Source organism: Capricornis sumatraensis, chromosome 3 (assembly GCF_032405125.1).
Source record: "Capricornis sumatraensis isolate serow.1 chromosome 3, serow.2, whole genome shotgun sequence".
NCBI classification, from domain to species: Eukaryota; Metazoa; Chordata; class Mammalia; order Artiodactyla; family Bovidae; genus Capricornis; species Capricornis sumatraensis.
In genome coordinates, this window is record NC_091071.1 from 16586620 (window position 1) to 16610973 (window position 24354).

At 47.9% G+C, this 24354-nt stretch overlaps 1 protein-coding gene and 1 non-coding gene across 4 annotated transcripts in view; one reads left to right on the top strand and one right to left on the bottom strand.

Annotated features, from left to right (window-relative positions):
* The window catches only part of GSG1L (GSG1 like), a 252677-nt gene that overhangs the window by 72109 nt on the left and 156214 nt on the right, over nt 1-24354 (top strand). For all 3 annotated transcript variants that reach the window (XM_068969307.1, XM_068969308.1, XM_068969309.1), the window contains exon 2: nt 18230-18277. In XM_068969307.1, coding sequence (XP_068825408.1) covers nt 18230-18277 — 48 coding nt within the window. The remainder of the gene's footprint in view (nt 1-18229; nt 18278-24354) is intronic.
* TRNAG-UCC (transfer RNA glycine (anticodon UCC)) lies at nt 2806-2878 on the bottom strand. The gene has a single exon. It is a non-coding gene; the product is annotated as a tRNA-Gly (tRNA).

The following is a 24354-nucleotide window of genomic DNA, read 5'->3' on the forward strand; positions in this document are numbered from 1 at the left end:
AACATCCTCGTGACTGACAGTGTGGAGGCAGGGAGACTGGACCTCAAGAGAAATGAATGTGTGTATGTGAGAGAGAGATAGAGATGTTTAGGACTGACTTGGCACAGGTAAGTATAAGTTGATTTTCTTTCTTTTTTTTTTTTTTCAATCAACCTGGGAAATTCCTACAACATGAGAGGCTCTTTCTCAGTGACCCTGGGTCAGAGAGCCATATTGGGGTTGCTGGGGACATGTGTTCACATGTGAGGACTGAATTCTAATCTCCCTTCTCATCTGCCCAGGAATTTGACTCTAGGTAGATAGTTACCCTTGTAATGGGAAGGGGGTTACAGTCCCTGGGGTATCAAAAGAATCAGACACGACTTAGCAACTAAACAATGAGTTTTACAAGGTCAGGATTGCACTACAGCCTTTGACTTGTGACCCTTAATATCTCCAATAGTTTCATTTTGTTTAGGTGTTTTAGTTCAGTTCAGTTGCTCAGTCATGTCTGACTTTTTTTGTGACCCTATGGACTGCACCATGCCAGGCTTCCCTGTCCATCACCGACTCCTGGAGCTTGCTTAAACTCATGTCCATCAAGTCGGTGATGCCAACCAACCATCTCATTCTCTGTCTTTCCCTTTTCCTTCCACCTTCAATCTTTCCCAGCATCAGGGTCTCTTCCAATGAGTCAATTCTTCCCATCAGGTGGCCAGAGTATTGGAGTTTCAGCTTCAGCATCAGTCCAATGAATATTCAGGGTTTATTTCTTTTAGGATTGACTGGTTTGATCTCCTTAAGTCCAAGGGACTCTCAAGAGTCTTCTCCAACACCACAGTTCAAAAGCATCAATTCTTCAGCGCTCAGCTTTCTTTGTAGTCCAACTCTCACATCCATACATGACTAATGGAAAAATCATAGCTTTGATTAGATGGACCTTTGTCGGCAGAGTAATGTCTCTGCTTTTTAATAAGCTGTATAGGTTGACCATTCTATGGGGTTGCACAGAGTCGGACACGACTGAAGTGACTTAGAAGCAGCAGCAGCAGCAGGTTGGCCATAGCTTTTCTTCCAAGGAGCAAGTGTCTTAATTTCATGGCTGCAGTCACCATCTGCAGTGATTTTGGAGCCCCCCCACAATAAAGTCTCTCATTGTTTCCATTGTTTCCCCATCTATTTGCCATGAAGTGATGGGACTGGATGCCATTATCTTAGTTTTTTGAATGTTGAGTTTTAAGCTAACTTTTTCACTCTCCTCTTTCACTTTCATCAAGAGGCTCTTTAGTTCCTCTTTGCTTTCTGCCATAACGGTGGTGTCATCTGCATATCTGAGGTTGTTGATATTTCTCCCGGCAATCTTGATTCCAGCTTGTGCTTCATCCAGCCCAGTATTTTGCATGATGTACTCTGCATATAAGTTAAATAAGCAGGGTGACAATATACAGCCTTGATGTACTCCTTTCCCAATTTGGAACCAGTCTGTTGTTCCATGTCCAGTTCTAACTGTTGCTTCGTGACCTGCATACAGATTTCTCAGGAGGCAGGTCAGGTGGTCTGGTATTCCCATCTCTTGAAGGATTTTCCACAGCGCCTTCTTTGCCTTGCTGATTTTACTGTGACTTCTCCATTCTTGAGTTGACTTTGGTTCATTCCCGGGTGAGCTAAATTTCAGTGTCAACTAGCTTTTCCCAGAGTGGTTCATGGACACTCTATTCTCCAAGTGCCTTCACGTCTGAGGATGTCTTTCCGCTGCCTTTGTAGTTGCGTGTGCAGCTCGCTTGCCATTTATCTTCCTGCTGCCTCCCCTCAGGAGAATCCCATGCCCTGGGTTCTGGTTTTTCCCTTCATCCCTGAGGATGGATTGGGTGCCAGAAATGCTTGGGCAGCCTGGTGGCCCGTGAGCACGGTGGGGGGGTGGGTACATGGTGGGAAGATCAAAGATTGCCATAATTTGGAGTGAGGAACTTTGACTGCCAATTTCAGTCCAGCTGAATAGCAGATTAATTCTCTTTTGTCCTGTGTTTGGGGGTATGTGTTACTCTAAAAATATCCATGGCTGCTGTGTACAGCCATACAGGCTGTGCACTGCAGGACTCCAGGGAATCTCATTTGTATTAACTATCGTGTGGATGGTCCTCCCAGCCTTGTGCAGGATGGCAGCCCTGCAAGCTCTGAGCGTGGAGTGGACCTAGAAGCACAGAATGCTTTTATCCCAGGGTTTGCCAGACTCCAGTTCTTCTTTTAACACCTTTTTGAATTTGTTCTTAGTCACATACTCCTGTTCTACTATGATTTTTTTTATGCTGCATATTGTCTCACATTTTCCTTACATAAATGAATTTAAAAGGAGAGCTTTCAATTCCAATTGGAAATAGAAAGTCAGCATGGCTTGCCAAAAATAGAAGAAATATATACGTGCGTGTGTGTGTATGTGTGTGCGTACAAGAAAACAATGCAGTCAGATTCTAACTGGCATTTTTGCTGTTTCTCTTTTTTTGAAACAGAAGATTACAAGTGTTAGAGCCATGTTTAGGACAGGCTAGCACAAAACTGATTTTTTTTCTGGAAGTAATCTTGAAGTGTTGGAAGGGAAAATCACTTCTCGTGATGTGACAGTGTTATTCAGTGTCACAGCTCCCATCATGAACCACCTGTGGGACGTGAGGCAGCACCGCCCAGTCTGATACCCCACTGGCTGCTTGAATCTCCTGGCTCCATCTCCATGTGGGAATCCAACCTTTTCTTACATCCTCTCAGCTCCTGGAAATCTGAGGGCTTTTTGGCCTGTTCGTTTTTGTTTTGTTTTGTTTTGGCGGATCTTAGTTCCCTGACCAGGAATCGAACCATGGCCCCCTACAGTGGAAGTGTAGGGTCCTAACCACTGGACCACCAGGGAAATCTCTCACTCCTGGGAAGTTTAATGCCACCGGGGAGGGACTTTTTCTGTGGCTGGACTCTTCTTTGGTTGTGTTAGGTAGGGCTGCTCCTTGGGCTCACTGCATTTAGTTCTGGTCCTAAAGTCAAGCAGAAAAAAAAAAAAATCAACTGCTTCCTACAAGTTCCATCCCTCCAAACATGATTAAAACTGAGGCCTCAGGGACTTCTTTGGCAGTCCAGCGGTTAGGGCTCAGTACTTCCACAGCTCAGGGTGCAGGTTCTATCCCTGGTTGGGGAACTAAGATCCCCTAAGCAGTGTGGTGTGGCCAAATTAAAAAGAAAAAAGTGAGGCCTCTGAAATTAGATTCCCTGGGTGGGATCCTGGATCCAACCACTTACTATCTTTGTGGGTTTGGGTAAGATACTTAACCTCACTGGGCCTCAGTTTCTTCATCTGGTAAATGGAAACAGTTATAGTGTCTCCTTCTTATGGTTGTTATGAGAATTAGACAAGGTAGTGCTTATGGAGATTTAGAACAATGCCTGGCATCTAACGCTCAGACGGTAAAGAGTCTGCCGGCAGTGTGGGAGACCTGCTTTTGATCCCTGGGTTGGGAAGATCCCCTGGAGAATGATATAGCAACCCACTCCAATATTCTTGCCTGGAAAATCCCATGGATGGAACCTGGCAGGCTACAGTCCATGGGGTTGCAAAGAGTCGGACACGACTGAGCAAGTTCACTTTTACTTTTGTGAAAGTAAAAAAAGTTCTTTTACTTTTGCACCTCATATGTGTTGATTTTAAGGGTTGGCAACTGTTACTTTCTGTAGCCACAGACAGTGAGGCCCCTGGCCTCTCATACCTTCTTCTGGGTTAGAAGACATAGGACTCAAGTTCCAGCTTCAGCTCAGTATCCACCTGATGACAAGGTCATAAGCAAATCACGAGCCCTCCCTGGGCTTTCGTATCCATGTCTTGAAACTGAGCATGGTGGGCTCTATGGCCCCAAGTCCCTCCTCCCATCCCCAGCCAAGGTGGAGACTTCTGGGCTGAGGGAGCAGAGGAGAAAAGGGGGGATATTCATACAAATGATTGTGAGCCATAACGTCTGTGTGTGTCAGCCACAGGGTACCACAGGAAAACTATACCTACTCTCTCCTTAATTTCTCTCTCAGAACATCGTTTTGAGGAGTGAGATAGAACAGAGGCTGAAAAATATTCGACAGTATTAAACAAAAGGGCAGAAATAAGACTGAGGTATTGAGAAAAGCAGCTTTGCTTTAACCAAACCCAGCATATGGGGTGACATAAAAACACCACAATATCCTTTATTTATCAAGCTCCCTTGAAAGAGGACAGTAATAATAATTGGGAACACTTGCTGAGTTCTTGTCATGCACCAGCTGTCTTGCATGTATGTTTTCATTGGATCCTGAACTATGTATAAGGCAGTAACAGCTGCTGTAACAAATAGACCCCTGAGATGGCAGGGGACTGACACAGTAGCTCATGGAACACAGCTGATGCTGGTGGGTGCCAGCTCTCCTCCACACAGGGATTTGGGGATCTGGCAACTTCCATGTTGTGCCTCCACCATTTCCTAGGGCCTCAGAGCCCTTTGCATCTGGGCTGAAGAGGAAAGAAAAGGCACGCCCATTTCATAAACGCCCCCCTCAGGAAGTGCCATGCGTCACTTGCCCTCACATTTTATAGGTGAGAACCAGTCACATGACCCCAGCAGGATGTAGGGGTGCTGGGAAATATTGTGCCTGGTGGGGCAGCCACTCTGTAGCAATAACTCCACACTATAAAAGGGGTGGCACATTTTTTGGATGGGTAGCTAGCAGATTCTGTCACAGCTTATGTGGTGGAGATGACAGTTACACCCATTTTACAGATGAGGAAACTAAGGCCCAGAGAGTCTGGGCTGGGTCTCAGAGTTTGTAAGTAGCAGGGGCTCTATGAGTTCAAGTGTTTGTCGCTCAATTGTGTCCAACCTTTTGCGACTCCATGGACTGTAGCCCATCAGGCTCCTCTGTCCATGGAATTCTCCAGGCAAGAATACTGGAGTGAGTAGCTATTCCCTTCTCTAGGGGATCTTCCTGATCCAACTGCAGGCATTCCTTAACCATCTGAGCCACCAGGGAAGTCCTTGAGTTCATAGCTCTTGCATTTAACCACTGTGGTGTTCATCTGAAATAAGCAATTAGGTTCTTCTGGCTGTACAGCTCTTCAGAACAAATTCTTGCCTTCCATTTTTAATGGCCTCAGGTGCCCGAGCAAGGTGTGTCTGGGGGTCAGGGTGACACAGTTGTGATGCCAGGCAGGATTTTAGTTTCCAGTATTTCATCCACTTGGAGAAACGATTATCCCCAGAAAGTTGACCCATATTTTGAACTCCTGCCAGAAATCAAGGCCTGGTACCATCTGTAAGAGATAAATAAATCAAAATATCATCAGCAGATAAGTGTATGCCATCTGCTGCCCTGTCAGTTGAACTGGCAGAGGCCTCCAGAGAATTCCAAGGAAGGGCTTGCCAAGGCTCTGCTGCCAGCGTGGAGAGCGAGAGGAGAAGCTTCACTTAGAATCTGCTGGCATGTTTCTTTACTTTCTGCTCTTGGTGCTGAATGCCTTGAATCCAGCCCAGCGAAGGTGTGTGAATTTTCACGCTTGCCAGTTAAAATCATTTCTCTTTGGCCACATTTGTTGGGGGTCCAGGACTGTTTTCCTCTGCTCTCCCAGCAAGTCAAAGACAAGTTACTCAGTCTGTCTGTGCCTCAGTTTCTTCATCTGTACAATGGGGGTGGTAGTTTGTAAAGCAGATTGGACCTGGCCCCTCACCCATGGGGCTCCCTCCAGATGCCCTCTCCCTACCCTGCAAGTCCCTGAAACCTCGCCTTCACCATCAGGTGGAACATGGAATTAAGTCACGATCCTCAGACCAGGATCTGGGGACCCAGCCAAGGACTCTGGGACCGCCCCCAGAGCCCCTTCCTCTTGCTGCTCATCTTCCTGCTGCCAAGCAGATCTGGTGCCTGCGTGTTCATGCCAAGGGTGACTTGGCTGACCCTCAAGGCTCCTCACGCCTTCTGCCAGCCTTGGGCATCTGCCTCTCACCACCTCCCTTGGATTGTGCTCGTGGCCCTGCCAGGCTCCCCTCACCTGCTCGGGCTGAGGCGGCACCATTACAGCCTCCTGCTTCTGGCTTGAGAAGATGTCCAGGTTCTCTCTCCTTTGGAGGAGCGCAGTGTGACTCTAACTTGGGATCCAGGGACCGAATCAAAAATAGCACTTCAAGCATGGGGCAGGCATCTTCTCGCACTCCCTTCTGTTTTCATCCTTTTTGGCAAGCCTAGAGGGCAGATCCCAAAGGACTTTCATCTGGCAGCTGAGGCAAAGGCTCAGACCGATGAAGCCACTTCCTGAGGTCACGGGGCCAGGAAGAGGCAGAGGAGGGATGTGAACTCACGTCTTACGGTTTTGGAACCCAGACACCTCCGTTTACCTTTCTCAGAGGGCGCCCTGGGAGCTGTGATGAATGACAGAGGGATGTGGGTGTTGATGCATCAGGCTGATCCCTCGCAGGTGTTGCCTGATTTAAATCCTAACTGAAGACATCTTGTTTTATACCTGTTACCTCGTTTAGCCCTTTAGCAACACCATGAGGCCTTTTCCTGGCCAAAAAACCCAACCAAATAAATGAAAACCATTGTTCCCCCAGTGTTCCCACAGCTGGCAGGTGGCAGAGCTGGGTTTTGAACTCCTGTGAAGTCAGAGTGCAGGCTTTTCAGTGGGGAGCACAGCCTGCCTGGCCCCCATGGGCAGGGCACCCGCCTCCCCTGGCCGCCTCCACCATGAGCTTCTTTCTCAAGAAGATCAGACCTGGAGGAGGGACCTTGGGGTAAGATTCCTGGAATCATGCGTGCGTGGTGAGTCAGAGAGGAGGTGGCTCTGACCCACCGATTGTCTCTGGGGTGGATTCTTGGAAGCCTCGTTTCTACTGTTTCTGCTGAGAATCTGTGCCAGGCGCTCCCCTTGGTGGCAGGATCAGAGCACCAGCTGACAAACTGAAGATGTTGTGTTGAGGGCAATTTCTGAGCCACCCTCACCCTTAGCTCAGCCAGGTCCCACAGACAGTGGGTCAGGAGCAGTCAACAGCTAGAGCAGGTCAGGACCTCTTGGGTTGCGTATTTTATTCCTGTAATGCTAAAAGTCAACAGCCCCAGTAGGGTGACGCCACAGGGTTTAAGAAGAAATGCCTTTCCATTTGTCTTTTCTGAGCAAGGAAGCAAACCTTTCAAAGAGACATTTAGGATTTGTTTCAAGATAACCCCACTAGTAGTCAAGTACAGCTGTGAGAATTGGACCATAAAGAAGGCTGAGTGCCAAAGAATTGATGCTTTTGAATTGTGGTGCTGGAGAAGACTCTTGAGAGTCCCTTGGACAGCAAGGAGATCAAGCCAGTGAATCCTAAAGGAAATCAACCCTGAATATTCATTGGAAGGACTGATGCTGAAGCTGAAACTCCAATACTTTGGCCACCTGATGTGAAAAGCCAACTCTGAAAAGACCCTGATGGTGGGAAAGATTGAGAGCAGGAGGAGAAGGGGATGACAGAGGATGTGATGGTTGAATGGCATCATCAACTCAATGGACCTGAGTTGGAGCAAACTCCAGAGCATAGTGAAGGACAGGGAGGCCTGGCGTGCTGCAGTTCATGGGGTTGCCCAGAGCTGGACACGACTTACCGATTGAACCACAACGGCAGCTCCACTAGTGGTGGGGGTGGTGGGTGCAGAGAGAAAAGACTGATCATGGGGCGATAGTTTCCAAGCTGGGATGGGGACATGGGACTCTCATACTAGCCTCTCTGCTTTTGCAAAGGATAGGAACTCCCCACATTATGATGGTTAAACAGTGTATTTCAGAGACAGTGTTGAATTGCTGGAGTCCAAACAAGCTAGTCTGCCCTTGGTCCCCACCTCCTCTGTACAAGTCAGTCTCTTTCACAATGGAAAGCACTTTGGAAAGATACAGACCTGGGTCCAGCTCCCAGTTCTCCTGCTCCCTGGCTGTGTAACCTTGGGTAGGTCACTTTGCTTGTGTGAGCCTCAGTTTCCTCATCTGTAAAGTGGGGATGAATACTGACTTCATACAGTTGTGACGTGTGCCAAGTTCTTAGCATGCTGCTTGCCCTGGACTCTTCTTGGGTCACTGGGTCCTCTAGCTTCTACCTGATGGTGGATAGATCTGCTATTGACAGTGCCATAGGGGCCAAGCTGTGCCTGAAGTAGAAGGGGACAGTGTCTTGGGAGGTGAAACACTGGAAATTCAGGGAGACATCCCTTCAGGGTGGGGCAGGTGGTTGGTGGATAATACTTGATTTGTGGTGGGGGAGCCGGTGAACTTGAAGGCTAGGGATGGGTCAAATATGGGCAAATGGAGGGAGAGAAGATGTTGAGATTGAGAGGTGGGAAAAGGGAGGTTGTAAATCTGACCTACCAGGCAACAAGCAGCAGAAAAGGAGGTGAAAGGTGGCCATCCAAAATATCACCTCCAGGCTGATCTCCGGGCTCCAAGCCCTCTGTGTCTTGGCAGCTGTGAGGCTGGAATGCCTCTCTGATTGCCTCTTTCCTCTCAGGTGGACCCTGAGATGCTCTAGAGCTCAGTTTCTTGTCTCACCTTGACCTGCAGGTGTGATGGCCACATCCGTAGGATTCCGTAGAGCTGCCCCCATATGGTGTAATCCTTGGCAAAGGCCATTTGTGAAATGCTGTTCATTTACTCATTCCATCACCACGTCATGTCCGGAGCACCTGTTACTGTACAGGCTATGAGGACACAGCAGCAAATGAGATGCGTGGTCACGGAGCTTCCGCTTGTCTCAGAGACGCTATCTGGGCACTGTTTATTTACTAATTTTAATTTTCATATTGTTGATTTTACACTGTTGTATTAATTTCTGCTGTACCGCAAGGAGATTTAGTTATACACACACACACATATGAATGTAGATTCTTTTTATATTCTTTTCCATTATGGTTTGTCACAGGATGTTGAATATGGCTGTCTGTGGTGCACAGTGGAACCTTGCTGTTTATCCATTCTACATATAATAGCTTACACCTGCTAACCCCAGCCTCCCACTCCTGCCCTCCCCCAAGCCCCTGCCCCTGAGCCCTGCCAGTTTGCTCTTTATGTCCACAAGTCTCTTTCTGCTTCATAGATACGTTCGTTTGCGTCATATTGTAAATTCCATGTATAAGGGATCTATGGTACTCGTCTTTCTTTCTTTCTTCACACAGTATGACAGTCTCCGGTTGCATCCATGCTGCTGCACATGGCGTTATTGCCTTCTTTCTTGTGGCTGAGTGGTATCCATTGTATATATGCAACACTTCTTTATCCGTTCATCTGTCGACTGACATTTAGGTTGTTTGCATGCCTTGGCTCAGAGAAGGCAACGGCACCAGACTCCAATACTCTTGCCTGGAAAATCCCATGGACGGAGGAGCCTGGTAGGCTGAAGTCCATGGGGTCACTGAGGGTCGGACTTGACTGAGCGACTTCACTTTCACTTTTCACTTTCATGCATTGGAGAAGGAAGTGGCAACCCACTCCAGTGTTCTTGCCTGGAGAATCCCAGGGACGGGGGAGCCTGGTGGGCTGCTGTCTATGGGGACGCACAGAGTGAAACATGACTGGAGTGACTTAGCAGCAGCAGCAGCAGCAGCAGCAGCAGCAGTAGCAGCAACGTGCCTTGGCTATTGTGAATAGTGCTGCAATGAACATAGGAGTGTGTGTATCCCTCTGACTTAGTTTTGTTTGAATATACGCATCTAATACTGTTCAGATGAGCTGGGACACATCCTCTTTTGGTGCAAGGATTCTGAGCGCTCGACACATACACTTTAACATTAGATCAGCGGCTCCATGAGGGCGGGCACTTGCCTCCGGGTTCACTGCTGTGTCCCTAGCACCTTGAGTGGTGCCTGACACATAGTAGGTGCTCAATGAATGTTCACTGAATATAACTGCATGAATATCACACACTGGTATTGGGAACCAAAGAGAAGAATATTTTTAGGGATCAAAATTAATCCAAACATCCTCAAGTATCACTGCTGGTTGTGATTTGGATTCCTAGGATTGCGACAGAAAGAGAGAGAGAGAGAGAAGGAGAGAGAGAGAGAGAGAGAGCGAGTGATTTCATCTGCACTGTTGAATTGTTTTCAGAATGGTCCAGAATGTGGTCAAGCCCACAGCCCAGGCATATCTATGTGTATATATAACCCATGTAGAGGAAAAGTCCACACGCATCCCGTAGAGAACCCAGACAATAAACATATGACCACATGCATACACAAGATCATTTTAGATGGAGATTGTGATAAGATTATGAAAGAGAAGCATGCAGGGTGAGGGGATGAGGGTGATGGCTAAGGAGGGGTGAGGGCCACCTTGGGTAGGGTGGCATACTGGTCATTCACTGTTCACCCCTCCATGTCTGTCCTCTGCCCCCTGTGCGGTGAGAGACTGCCCTACTCAAGTGCAGTGTCCAGACTCCTGCGTCCTCTTCTTTCTCTTTGGTTCCAGCCAGCGGGAGGCATCGGCAGGAAATCAGAGGGCAGGAGGGGGAGAAAGCTGGGGTTGAGACTTCCCTGTTGGTCCAGAATCTGCCTGCCAGTGCAGGGACATGAGTTTGATCACTGGTCCGGGAAGATCCCACATGCCGCAAGGCAACAAAACCTGTGCGCCACAACTACCAAAGCCCACTCGCTGTAGAGCCGGTGATCGGCAGCTGGAGAAGCCACCGCAAGGAGAAGCCCGTGCACCGTATTGCAGAGTAGCCCCTGCTCGCCACAGCTAGAGGAACCTCAGTGCGGCAGTGAAGAGCCAGTGTGGCCAAAAAATGAAGATAAATCCAGTTTTAAAAAAGTTGGGATGGTCCTCCTCCCCTGCCTAGTTCTCACCCTGTTGAGGTTTGACAGTGACCACATTCCTCTAAGGACTGTGTGGTCCCCAGATCAGCAGCATCAGCAGCCCCTGGGAATTTGTCAGAAACGCAGCTTCTCGGGTCCTACCCCAGAGTTTCTGGTTCTGATACCTGTTTGGGCGCGGCTAAGCTCCAAGGGGCATGTCCTTCTCTGTGGCTTCACCTCTCGCAGCCTCCTTTCCCTTCTCAGCCCCTTCAGGCTGGAGCTGAGGGCTCCCCACATTGCTGGCCCCTCATCCCTGTCCCCGTGTCTGTGAATAGACCCTTCGCTCAGCAGTCTGCGGCGAGCCCCTTCCAGGGTGCCATCTGTTTCCTGCCGGGACCCTGACCAGTCCAGATGGCCAGGATGTTAATTCATATTCTTTTAGACAGAGCACACACCCTCTAGGTTACCCAGTCCACACAGGCTTCCCCAGTCATTCCTGGGTATTGAGAGCTCATGAATTGACTGCCCTTGCGTTGGGGCTGGGTTCCAAGTCCCATCCGTTGACCTTGGAGCAAGAGGCAAGGATGAAGATCCTCGTGCAGGATGTTTCCCTTTGAGGCTACAGTGGGTCTGAGTCACTTCTTACAGGCGAAGTGCTTCCCGTGAGTTTATTTCTCTGGTCCTCATGGGACTGAATATCAATTTTCTGGGATAGTAGGAAATTCAGACTTCACATAATGCAGGTTCCCTCCCAGCCCTGGGGTGCTGTGAAGTTTTCAGGACTTTGGGAGAACCTCCGGTCTTCTTCTGGAAGAAGGAGGTCAGAGGGGATCAGAGGTGGAGGGAATGATGGGCCAAAGGGCATCTTCAAGGGGGCACAAATGAGGCAGCTAGCAGGCAGTGTCCATGGGTTTGAGGGGAACAGTGGAAGGCGTGGGGCCATAGGGGGCCCCTTTATCCCTGTAACTACCACTTAGCTGGACTCCTGGCTGCTGAGCGGTCCTTGCCTTGCCAGCTGGTGTTGGCACTGAACCCTACAGATCCACCCTGTAATAAGCACTATAGAAACACTAGCATTCGTGATGGTCATTTTTCTAGGTAGGGAAACTGAGGCACCAAAAGGTTCATGTTGATGTAGCACGTCTAGTAAGCGATGAAGCCAGGCTGGAACCCAGGCAGGTCTGGCTCCGTGGCCACGTGCCACCAGCTCCATGGGGGTGGGCCACAGGGCAGTCTTATCTTTCACGAAGTCCCATGGCTTCTCTGACCCCTGTGTGGAAGGTGACAATGACGACAGTCACCATCTCCTAAGCTCCTACTCTTTTTTTCTTAAAAAAGCATCTCATTTATGTATTTGTTTGGCTGTGCCAGGTCTTAGTTGCGTCATGTGGAATCTTTAGTTGCAGCACGTAGGATCTTTTTTAGTTGCAGCATGCAAACTCTTGGTTACAGCATGTGGGATCTATTTCCCCGACCAGGGATCGAACCCGGGCCCCCTGCATTGGGAGTGTGGAGTCTCAGCCACTGGGCCACCAGGGAAGTCCCTAAGCTCTCACTCTGTTCCAGGCATCCTAAGTTCTTTGCCCATGTTGAGCCTTTCTAACACCCCTACAGATCTGTGCCTGTTCTACAGACTGGGAACTCAAGGTCCAGAAAGACTGGGAACTCATGTGACAGGAAGTGATGGAGTCAGGATTTGGGCCCAGCCTTACTGATTCAGCATCTTTCTACAATGCGGGAGACCTGGGTTCAATCCTTGGGTCGGGAAGATTCCCTGAAGAAGGCAATGGCAACCCACTCCAGTACTCTTGCTTGGAAAATCCCATGGACAGAGGAGCTTGGTGCAGGCTGCTCTCCATGGGGTCCCAAAGAGCCGGGCACGACTGAGCGACTTCACTTTCTACTGATTCCAGAGCTCAGGCCTTGGCCATCCTGCTCTCCTGCCCCATAAACACTGCTGCTTGAAGGAGTGTCCACTGCGATAGCACCAACCACCACTAAAATGACTTACTATTTCTTTTCTAATGCTGAAAATCGATATTTTTATTTAAACATATATATTTAAAATAAGATATATTTATTTTTAAAATATAAAATGAATATATGTTTATTTTTGGCTGTGCTGGGTCTTCGTTAATGTGTGCTGGCTTTCTCTAGTTGTTGCGAGCGGGGGCTTTTCTTCCATGTGGTGCACGGGCTTCTCATTGCTGTGGCTTCTCTTGTTTCGAAGCACGGGCTCCAGGATGCATAGGCTTAAGTTGTGGCTTAATTTTCTCGAGGCATGTGAGGTCTTCCTAGATCAGGGATTGAACCAATGTTCCTTGCATTAGCAGACAGATTCTTAACCACTGGACCACCAGGAAAGCTTCAAAAATAGATGTTTTTACAGATCAGATTAGAGTGTGAATCTTACCCTGGTTGTCTGACTAGAACCACGTGGGGGCTTTGAAAACCCACTGATGTTTAGGCCTCCTGCTGACCAATTACATCAGAATGTCTGTCCAGGGCTGAGAACCACTTACACTAGGTGACCTTTAGGATCCTTCCTGGCTTCCCTGGTGGCTCAATTGATAAAGACTCTGTCTACAATGCAGAGTACATCTTGTGAAATGCCGGGCTGGATGAAGCACAAGCTGGAATCGAGATTGCTGGGAGAAATATCAATCACCTCAGATATGCAGATGACACTACCCTCATGGCAGAAAGTGAAGAAGAATTAAAGAGCCTCTTGATGAAAGTGAAAGAGGAGAGTGAAAAAGCTGGCTTAAAACTCAACATCCAAAAAACTAAGATCATGGCATCCGGTCCCCTTATCTCATGGCAAATAGATGGGGAAACAATGGAAACAGTGACAGACTTCATTTTTGGGGTCTCCAAAATCACTGCTGATAATGACTGCAGCCATGAAATTAAAAAACACTTGCTCCTTGGAAGAAAAGCTATAATCAACCTAGACAGCTTATTAAAAAGCAGAGACATTACTTTGCCGACAAAGGTCCATCTAGTCAAAGCTATGGTTTTTCCAGTCGTCATGTATGAATGTGAGAGTTGGACTACAAAGAAAGCTGAGCACTGAAGAATTGATGCTTTTGAACTGTGGTGTTGGAGAAGACTCTTGAGAGTCCCTTGGACTGCAGGGAGATCAAACCAGCCAATCCTAGAGGAAATCAGTCCTGAATTTTCATTGGAAGGACTGATGCTGAAGATGAAACTCCAATACTTTGGCCACCTGATGGGAAGAACTGACTCATTGGAAAAGACCCTGATGCTGGGAAAGATTGACAGCAGGAGGTGAAGGGAATGACAGAGGCTGAGATGGTTGGATGGTATCATCGACTCAATGGACGTGAGTTTGAGCAAGCTCCGGGAGTTGGTGATGGACAGGGAGGCCTGGTGTGCTGCAGTCTATGGGGCTGTAAAGAGTTGGACACGCCTGAGCGACTCAACTGAACAGAACTTCACTGTAGTGCAGGAGACCCAATTTCGATCCCTTGGTCAGGAAGATCCCCTGGAGAGGAAGATGGCAACCCATTCCAGTATTTCTTGCCTGGTTCAATCCCTGGTCTAGGAAGCCCCCACATGCCTCGGGGAGATTAAGCCACAACTGAAGCCTATGCGTCCTGGAACCTGTGCCCGGAAACAAGGTCCCATGGACAGAGGAGTCTGGTGGGCTGCAAGAGTCAAACATGACTGAGCGACTAAACCACCATCGGCACCAGCTTTCTGCTTCCGTGGTTCAAGGAAGGTATGCGGCCCTTAGGTGGCAGTAACAGGCCACAGCTCCATGATCTAATTGACAAGCCTCAGTGCCAACAGATAAGCACACTTGTCTTCAGTTTTATACCCAAACGAGATCCCTTGTTCCACATATAGACTTAATAATGATTGTAAAAAGCGTTAATGTTTTAAGAACTACTTCTAAAAGCAATTAGCCAATATGTTAGTTTGATACCTTTCTCACAAATGGTTAGCTAACTTTTATCATGGAACTAAAGGTTTAGAGCCAAAAAAATCTCTTCTGAGTTTGGATTTTTGTCATTAGACTTGTTGACCATTGATATATCCAGGCTTTCTACGTCATCACTATTATTTTTCCTTAAACCTCAGCTTTGCCCTGCACAGTCAGTGTGGGCCAATTTTGACCATCTCTGTCAAACATCTTCTGTTTGGTCTTGTCCACATAGTTGGAAATGGAAGCATGAGAGTCATTTTATTTAGGCCCTAGAGGATTTTCCCCATGTATGTGGAGGTATGTTCTCAGAGAGTTGCTTTCAGGACCCCGAAACTCTGCAAATGGGAATAGATAGCTGGAAAAACTTTAGGGCATGGAGTTTGGATCCTATGGACCTGGGCTGAATGTGTCACTTACTGCCTATGTGGTCTTGAGCAAGTCACTGGAAGTTCAGCACCTCAGTTTGCTTGTCTCTAAAATAGGGATTCTCAGAACTACATTACAGGCTATAAAAGGATTAAAAAGAAAGCAAACATACTTTTACAATAAAGCTACTCAACAAACTAGGGATAGAAGGGCGCTCTGCCAGTTGATAAGGAACATCTATGAAAGGAATATCGATGTGTGTGCTCCACTATGTCCGATTCTTGGTGACCTCATGGACTGTAGCCTGCCAAACTCCTCTGTCCATGGCATCGTCTATATACATGTATATATACATTCTTGTATATTGTACTTTATAAGGATCCACTAAAAACTACTGGAATAAATGAATTCAGCAGGATTTCAAGGTACACGGTCAGAACCAAAGTCCATAAAAATATTTTCTTTTATCTGTTTTTTGATTAAAGATGTGACTTTAATATTTGGTCTTGCCATAAATTGAACTTATCTACAAAACAGAAACAGACACACAGACATCAAGAACAAATTTGTGGTTGTCAAGAAGTGGAGGGGGTAGGGGAGGGAAGGAGCGGGAATTTGGGATTAGAAGATGCAAACTAATCTATATAGGATGGATAAACAACAAAGTCCTACTATGTAGCACAAGGAGCTATATTCAGTATGCTGTGATTCATCATACTGGAAAAGACTTTGTAAAGAGAGTATATGCATGGATAACTGAATCATTTTGTTGTTCAGCAGAAATTAACACAACAGTTTAAATCAACTATACTTCGGTAAAATATAAAAATAAAAAAATTGAAAAATAATTTGTCTTGCTTATTTAGAAAATCATCTATTATCTTCTTGGTGTATATTTTTCCTTCTCATTTGTTTTCCAAGCTTTCCTATCTCTCTATTATGTGTCCTAACTTATTTCTTATGAGAAAGAGAAACGTGGCCTCTGACAGCTAGAAGCTGCTCTTGAACCATCAGTTAGACCCGAGTCTTGTTAGCTGCTGATCTCATGTCTTGGTATTCTCCTGCTGATTATAAACAATTTTACAGGATACCAATCAGACAATGACAAAGATGTCACTAACATATGTTACTATAATGGATGAAGACAAAATAAGACCATTCCATACATATGTCTAAGCACAGATTAAAAACATGAACATAATCAAAAGGACAAAAATGAGTGAATATCCTCCTTTTCTGAGTAACATGAATAAGTGCTGCTTCTATACTAATCAGAATTTTAGCCACATTCTACTCTTCCGTCATTCCAGATAAGACTCATTAAAATACCTATAGCAGACCCACTCCAAAATGGCCCAGTTATCCTACCTTCTAGTTCTCACCCTTATGTATTTCTTCTCTTGAATGTAGGCAGAGTCCCTAACTTTCATTTAACCAGTGTAACATGATAAAGATAATGAGATTTTATTTCCATGAGTACATTTTATAAGATGGTAAAAATCCCCATCTTGCCAGCAGACTCTATTTACTACCTGTCCTTGCTGACTTTGATGAAGTAAGTCACCATACGGAGAAGCCTGCATTGCAAGTGACTAAGGTGGCCTCTAGTTGACAACCAGCAAGGAACTGAGGCTCTCAAGTATCAGCCAATTCAGTCATTCAGTCGTGTCTGACTCTGCGACCCAATGGACTGCAGCATGCCAGGCTTCCCTGTCCATCACCAACTCCTGGAGCTTGGGCAAACTCATGTTCATTGAGTCAGTGATGCCATCCAACCGTTTCATCCTCTGTCATTCCCTTCTCCCACCTTCAATCTTTCCTTACTGGTTTTTCCAGTAGTCATGTATGGATGTGAGAGTTGAACTATAAAGAAAGCTGAGCGCTGAAGAATTGATGCTTTTGAACTCTGGTATTGGAGAAGATTCTTGAGAGCCCCTTGGACTGCAAGGAGATCAGGAAGCTGAAACTCCAATACTTCAGCCACCTGATGTGAAGAACTGACTCATTTAATTTCTTGTAGAATGAAAGAAAAAGAGAAAAATTTCAATACACTGAGTTGGGCAAAAACTTTATTCCCGTGTTTCCATAAGGTATTATGGAAAAACCTGAACGAAATTTTTGGCAAACCAGAAATAATGTTAATGTATTAATCTTTAACCAATGCATTTGTTAAAATATAATTTCTAGTTTAATTTTTTATTGAGGAAGAGACCCCAAAGGCGAAAGCCTAGGGTCCACATAGTCTTAACGGGGCCCTTGCTGCTCGTATGAATTTGACGGTAAAAATTTTCCCTCTCTAGTTTTTAGAGGAAAAATATAACAAAGAAAGTTTAAGGTGATGCATTCAAAATCCATGCATTCTTAAAGTGTTAGTCACTCAGTTGTGTCTGACTCTTTGTGATGCATGGACTGTGGCCTGCCAGGCTCCTCTGTCCATGGAATTCTCCAGGCAAGAATACTGGAGTAGGTTGCCATTCTCTTCTCCAGGGGATCTTTCCTGACCCAGGGATCGAACCCAGGTTTCCTGCATTGCAAGCAGATTCTTAACCATCTGAGCCACGAGGGAACCCTGGGAGGGGAGGAGGAAGGGATGGAGTGTGGATGGAGAGGCTGATGGCGGCCAGTCCTGGCTCCACGTGAAGGAATCTGGGCTTGATTTGGGGATGGTGTTTAGAGCAGGAGTGTGTGTTCTTGCGTGTGTGCCTGTGACATAATGTATGGTGTGAAAATATCCCTCCAGCTGCAGTGTGGAGAGTGGATCAGACAGAGGCTTGGGGAGCCAAGTGATGGCTTCTGCCCTCATCCTGCTGGGCCTGGATGGGGTGGAGGCTGAGGAAAAGGCCACAGGGCTTTGAGGAGGTGCAAGCGATAAGGCTGGATGGATTGCGCTGGGAGGTGACAGGAAGTGGCATCACAGCGGGGGTTGTGCATTGAGTTTGCATCTTTGCTATCCACATTCCTCAGGGCATTGGCTTTCTGGGAATCAAGGTTAGAGAAAGAGGCTGCTCGGGTTAGACATGCTTGGATGGCGGCTTAGTCTGGGGCTTCTGGAAGGGGGAGAGGTGGAAGCTTGAAGCTCTCACTTCCTCTCGTATTCTGAAAACCTTTTTTTTCTTTTCCCCCCCAAAGGTGAAAAATGCCGCAGCTTCATTGACCTGGCCCCGGCTTCAGAGAAAGGTAGGTGTGGCCCAGCTCAGGCGTGCCAGCCTCGCCCTCTGGGACACTTCCTGCAGCCCTGGGAAAGCCTGTCCGTTAGCACCCCTGGGTGGGGGCGCCCCAGGGGGCCAGGATCCTGCTGCAAAGCTCTGAGTTCCTTGAGCAGCCAGAGCAGTGGAAGAGGCAGGTGGAGGGTCCTCATCTTGCCCCCTGCCACGCTCCCTCCCCACAGTGGGCGTGTGGTCCTGAGAATCCTTCCACTTCCGTTACTTCTACAGCATGCTGGGACTTTGGGGGAGGTAGAATGGGTGTGTGGAATTTGGGGTCAGGCAAGACAGTGCTGGGGGCATTGCCTCCCAGTGTGGGATGTCCTTGGAAGGGAGGGAAGCCAGATGTTCTGTCTCTGTCATCTCACAGGTGTGGGGAGGTCTAGCCTGATTGGACCCTTCCCTTCAGAGAGGAGCCATTGATGTTCAGGGCCAGATATCAGAGATTCTGAGCCCAGTGACACTCAGATAGGACGACTGGGAGTGGGCTGCAGCGTATGTAAGAAGCAGAGTAGTCAGGATTACGTTTAGTTGGAAGTAATGGCACCCCACTCCAGTACTCTTGCCTAGAAAATCCCATGGACGGAGGAGCCTGGTGGGCTGCAGTCCATGGGGTCGCTAAGAGTTGGACACGACTGAGCGACTTCACTTTCACTTTTCACTTTCATAAATTGGAGAAGGAAATGGCAACCCACTCCAGTGTTCTTGCCTGGAGAATCCTAGGGACGGGGGAGCCTGGTGGGCTGCCATCTGTGGGGTCGCACAGAGTCGGACACGACTGAAGCGACTTAGCAGCAGCAAAGTGTAAGTAAGTGTTAGTCGCTCAGTTGTTTCCAACTCTCTGTGACCCCATGGACTGAGCCCACCAGGCTCCTATGGAATTCTCTAGGCAAGAATACTGGAGTGGGTAGACATTCTCTTCTCCAAGGGAATTTTCCTGACCCAGGGATCAACCCCGGGTCTCCTGCATTGCAGGCAGATTCTTAACCATCTAAGCCACCAGGTGACTCCAAACAACTGGCTTCAGTGGAGAAATGTGTTTATAGCTTTTATAAAGGTTTGAATCCAAAGTGGATCTGCTCCATACAGTCCTCAGGATCCCAGCACTTGAGGGCCCTCTCCATCATCCTTTGCCCTCTTGGTCTAAGCGGGTGGTTAGAGCTCCAGCTGTCACATCTGTACTCCAGGCAATAGGATAGAGGAAGGGGAAGAAAGAACGGGCAAATCTTGCATGTCAGCTGGGTTCCCAGAAGTTGGCCCATGACATGGGCTCATTTTTTCTTTGCCAGAACTTGATTATAGCTGCAAAGGAGTCAGGGAAATGAGGTCTTAATCAGCAACTGTGGGCTCCGCTAAAAGTCAGGGGTTCTATCATTGTGGGGGAGCAGGAGAATGGATACTGGAGGCTGTGCTATCACAAGAACATAGGGCGTGGCTGCTTCCCCTCCTGCCTACCTCCCCACCCCCCCACCAGGAAGAAGCCCTGCCAAGAGAGAACAGGTGTGCAGGTCCCTTTAAACAGCCTGGATATTAGGAGAGGGCTCTGGTCCTGGGAGTTGGGATCGGGAAACAGGCAAGAGTTCAGTCCTATACATTGGAGTCCTATATTTGTATACATGTTATACAGATATGGAGGGCCTTGGTAGGCACTATTGTTGTTCAGCCACTAAGTCGTGTCTGACTCTTTTGTGACCCCATGGACTAGAGCCCACCAGGCTCCTCTGTCCATGGGATTTCCCAGGCAAAAGTATTGGAGTGGGTTGCCATTTCCTCTTCCAGGGGATTTTCCTGACCCAGGGATTCAACCCATGTCTCCTCCATTGCAGGAGGATTCTTTACCACTGAGCCACCAGGGAAGCCCTTGGCAAGCATGGGTCAGGGAAAATTAAGTCCAGGACATGTGGCCACCCACACCCGCTGCTGGTAGGGCTGAATTTGGGGTTTCCTTGCAGTGTCAGGAGGTTTAAGAGCCTGGAGGGCTGGGATTCTAACCCCTCCAAGGTGTTGGCAGAGATGGGGTAGGCAGGGGGTGTGTGCCATTGAGGCTGATGACATTCCTATCTTGCACATACTGTCCCCTTGGAGAGCTCTGGCCAGGTGACAGCTGGTGAGACTGAGGGGCCTGTGACAGGAGGCCCGAAGTGCCCTCAGGCCCAAGAAGAGGCTGGGCTCCCCTCCTGAGCAAGCTTGTGGCCGTGGGGACTGCCGCCTCTGTTTCCTTTGCTTCCTTCCCACACTCCGTACCCGGCCCTTGTACTGCATCTTAGAAGTCGACACCCGCCTATGGCCAGGGCTGAGCGACTCAGACTGTACCTCTCAAACTGAGATCTCCAGAAAATACTATGAATACAGCTGCCAATAAATGACTGAAATTTGATTGATTGGGTCCATGTGCTGGGCACTGGGCCATGCACATTGAATGTATTAACTTGGAAATCTCCCCACAACCTTGTGAAGAAGGGGCTGACTTTCTCACCCTACTTGACAGATGAGGAAACTGAGGCTTAGAGACGTTAAGCCACTCACATCTCACATCTCATAAGCCAGGGGTCCCCACCCCTTGGGCCATGGATGGGTGCTGGTCTGTGATTAGGGACTGGGTCACAGCAGGAGGTGAGTGGCAGGTGAGTGAGCAAAGCTTCATCTGTATTTATAACTGCTCCCCATCACTCTCATTACTGCCCGAGCTCTGCCTCCTGTCAGATCAGCATCGGCATAATAAATGTAATGCACTTGAATCATCCAGAAACATCCCTCCCCTGGACCCTTGGTCCGTAGAAAAATTGTCTTCCACGAAATCAGTCCCTGGTGCCAAAAAGGTTGGGATCGTGTCATAAGGGATAGAGTGCACATTCTACACCCCACCTTGTACTGCATCTTAGAAGTCGATACCTTTAGGCAACCTCTGTGATGCCCATCCCACAATCCCCAAGGCCTTGGAGTTTCTGGGTCACCTCTGCTCCAGATCTGACTTCTAGGAAGCATGACCTGTGTGGTGGTGTTCAGTTCATGTCTGACTGTTTGCAGTCCCATGGGCTGCAGCACTCCAGGCTTCCTTGTCCTTCACTATCTCCTGGAGCTTGCTCAGATGCATGGCCATTGAGTTGGTGATGCCATCCAACCATCTCATCCTCGGTCTGCCCCTTCTCCTCCTGCCTTCAATCTTTCCCAGCATCAGGGTCTTTTCCAATGAGTCGGCTCTTTGCATCAAGTGGCCAAACTATTGGAGCTTCAGCTTCAGCCATCAGTCCTTCCAATGAATATTCAGGGTTGATTTCCTTTAGGATGGACTGGTTTGATCTCCTCGCAGTCCAAGGGAAGCTCAAGAGTCTTCTCCTTGTGTGCACATGTAAATGTGTGTGCATGTCTGGTTGAGGGTGAGGCTGTATGTGCATGGGCAGGTGCTCCTGTGAGAGTGTGCACATGGGTTTTGTGTGTGTGCCTGCGTGCACACTGGTGGATGAGTGTGGGCAGGGAGGCAGGTATGCGTGTGGGTGCACATAGGAGTGTGTGGATGTGTGTGCATAGGCATGTGGGTCCACACACAGCAGCAGGTGGGTTTCTCTTGCCTCCTGCTGGGGGCATCAGAGCTTTATTGCTGTTTCTTTTACGAGGACCCAGGGCCCCAGAGAAGTTGTTTCTTTGTGTTTACTAGCCTTGTGATTTTACTTTCAGGGCTTGGCGGCCACCCAGAGGACCTTCCGTCTGTGTATATGAAAGTGTTTATAAGGAGGCTGAGTGGGCTGGTTTTGCAGACCAGTTTTCATGGACTTGCTGCCTCTCAAGCACTTAAGGTCTCCCTCGGGGCTGGAGGGGTTTGGTTGTGGTAGCTTGGTGGCCAGTTCCCAAACCTCCTGGCCCCTCCCAGGGGCACCTGCAGGAGCGTAATGCTCCCTAACCCTCCGTTATGCTCACCGAGTCCTCACTGTGTTGACTGTCCATTTCACAGATGAGGAGCCTGAGCTGCAGAGAGGGAGGGATTGGTTCTGGGTCACGGCAATGTTGGAGCCCATGTGTGTTCTCTCCCTAAGCACACTCTTCTGCCAGATTGTGACTTCAGCCTCATTCCCCTGTGACTTCCTGCCTGCTCTGCAAAATCCAATCATAATCATTAGTGTTAGGTGACACTAACAAGGACTGGCTTTCCTGCAGTGCTTGCCACATGCCAGGCACTGTTCTGAGAACTTTACACCCCTTGGCTCATTTAATCCCCATTTTACAGATGAGGAGACTGAGGTCTAGAGAGTTAATTGACTTGCCCAAGGTCACATAATTAGGATGCTGGGATTTGAACCTGAGCCATCTGGCTTTTTAATGCCTGGTTCTTCTGCTGAAAAGCTAGGCCTTTTGGGCCTCTGTGTATGTGTGTGTGTGTGTGTGTGTGTGTGTGTGTGTGAGTGTGTGTGATTGAGGCCCTTCTCAAACGGCCCCCGTCTTTGCCATTTTCTCCAATACTCTCCTGTCTTTCCCCCCCCTGCTCTCTCCCCTGGCAAAATATGTGCCTGTCATCAGTGTTTTTACCATGGCTTATTTTCGTTAGTTCTCCTGATCATTCTAGCTTTCTGCTTCACGTGGGAAATCACTTTACATTTTAAACCAGCCTAAGCCACATCCACTTTTCATCTGGATTCCTGCCACAGTCTCTTAGCAGGTTACGTCTTTTTATTTTTGCCCCATTTCACTGGTAGCCAGAATGATCTTTTGAAAGCACAAATCATCTCATGTGGTTCCCTGTTTAAAACCCTCCTTTGGCTCCCATCTCACTCAAAGGAAAAGTCAGCATCCTCATCGTGGCCTGTGCGGTCTAGGGGATCCAGCCCTGGACATACAGGAGCCTTTCTCCTGAAATCTCCCCCTGTTACCACACTTCAGTCTCCAGTATCTTTTTTTGTCCAGTCGCTAAGTCATGTCTGACTCTTTGTGACCCCATGGACTGCAGCACGCCAGGCTTCCCTGTCCTTGACTGTCTTCTGGAGTTTGCGCAAACTCATGTCCATTGAGTTGGTGATGCTATTTAACCATCTCATTCTCTGTCTCCCTCTTCTCCTCCTGCCCTCAATCTTTCCCCAGCATCAGGGTCTTTTCCAGTGAGTCAGCTCTTTGCATCAGATTGCCAGAGTATTGGAGTTTCAGCTTCAGCGTCTGTCCTTCCAATGAATGTTCAGGATTGTTTTCCTTTAGGATAGACTGGTTTGATTTCCAAGGGACTCTCAAGAGTCTTCTCCAGCACCACAAAGTCCTTACTGTTCCTTGAGTCAGCCAAGCTTGTGTGTGCCCCAGGGCCTTTGCACTTGTTTCCTGTCCCGGGAACACTGTTTTCTCAGCTCTTGGCACAGCTGGTTCCTTCTCATCACTCGAATGCCATATCTTCAGGGCCGCCTTCCTTTAACAACTTTAGAGCAGCCCTTCCTCTTGCCACATTCTTTGCCACTCCCTTCTCTGTTTAGTTGTCTTTACATCATGTATGAAATGTGTCCAGTGCTTCTTTGATTAACAGTTGTCTCCCCTGACAGACTGTCAGTTCCATGAGGGCAGGAATTCTGTCTTGTTTGTGACTCACAAACATCTGCAGGGCCCAGAGCAATGCTGGCAATATTGAATTAATCAAAATATGAACATTGATTTTTTTTTTACTGTATACACTTGTTATCAAAATTATAGCAATTCTTACATGTATAAATGAGAAATGAAAGTCTCTTATAAGCCCACCCTTAGATACTCACAGGTAATGGTTTGATTTATTAGTCCTTGAAGAAGGATAGAAGGATGAAAGATAGGTAGGTAGATAGATAAATACACACGTATGTGCGCACACACACACACACACACACAGAGGCTTCTCTAGTGGTTCAGACAGTAAAGAATCCTCCTTCAATGCAGGAGACCCCGGTTTAATTCCTGGGTTGGGAAGATTCCCCTGGAGAAGGGAATGGCTACCGACTCTAGCGGGCACTCTCGTATTCTTGTCTGGAGAATTCCATGGACAGTGGAGCCTTGTGAGCTCCACTGGGATCGCAGAGTTGGACACGACTGCGCGACTCACACACATAC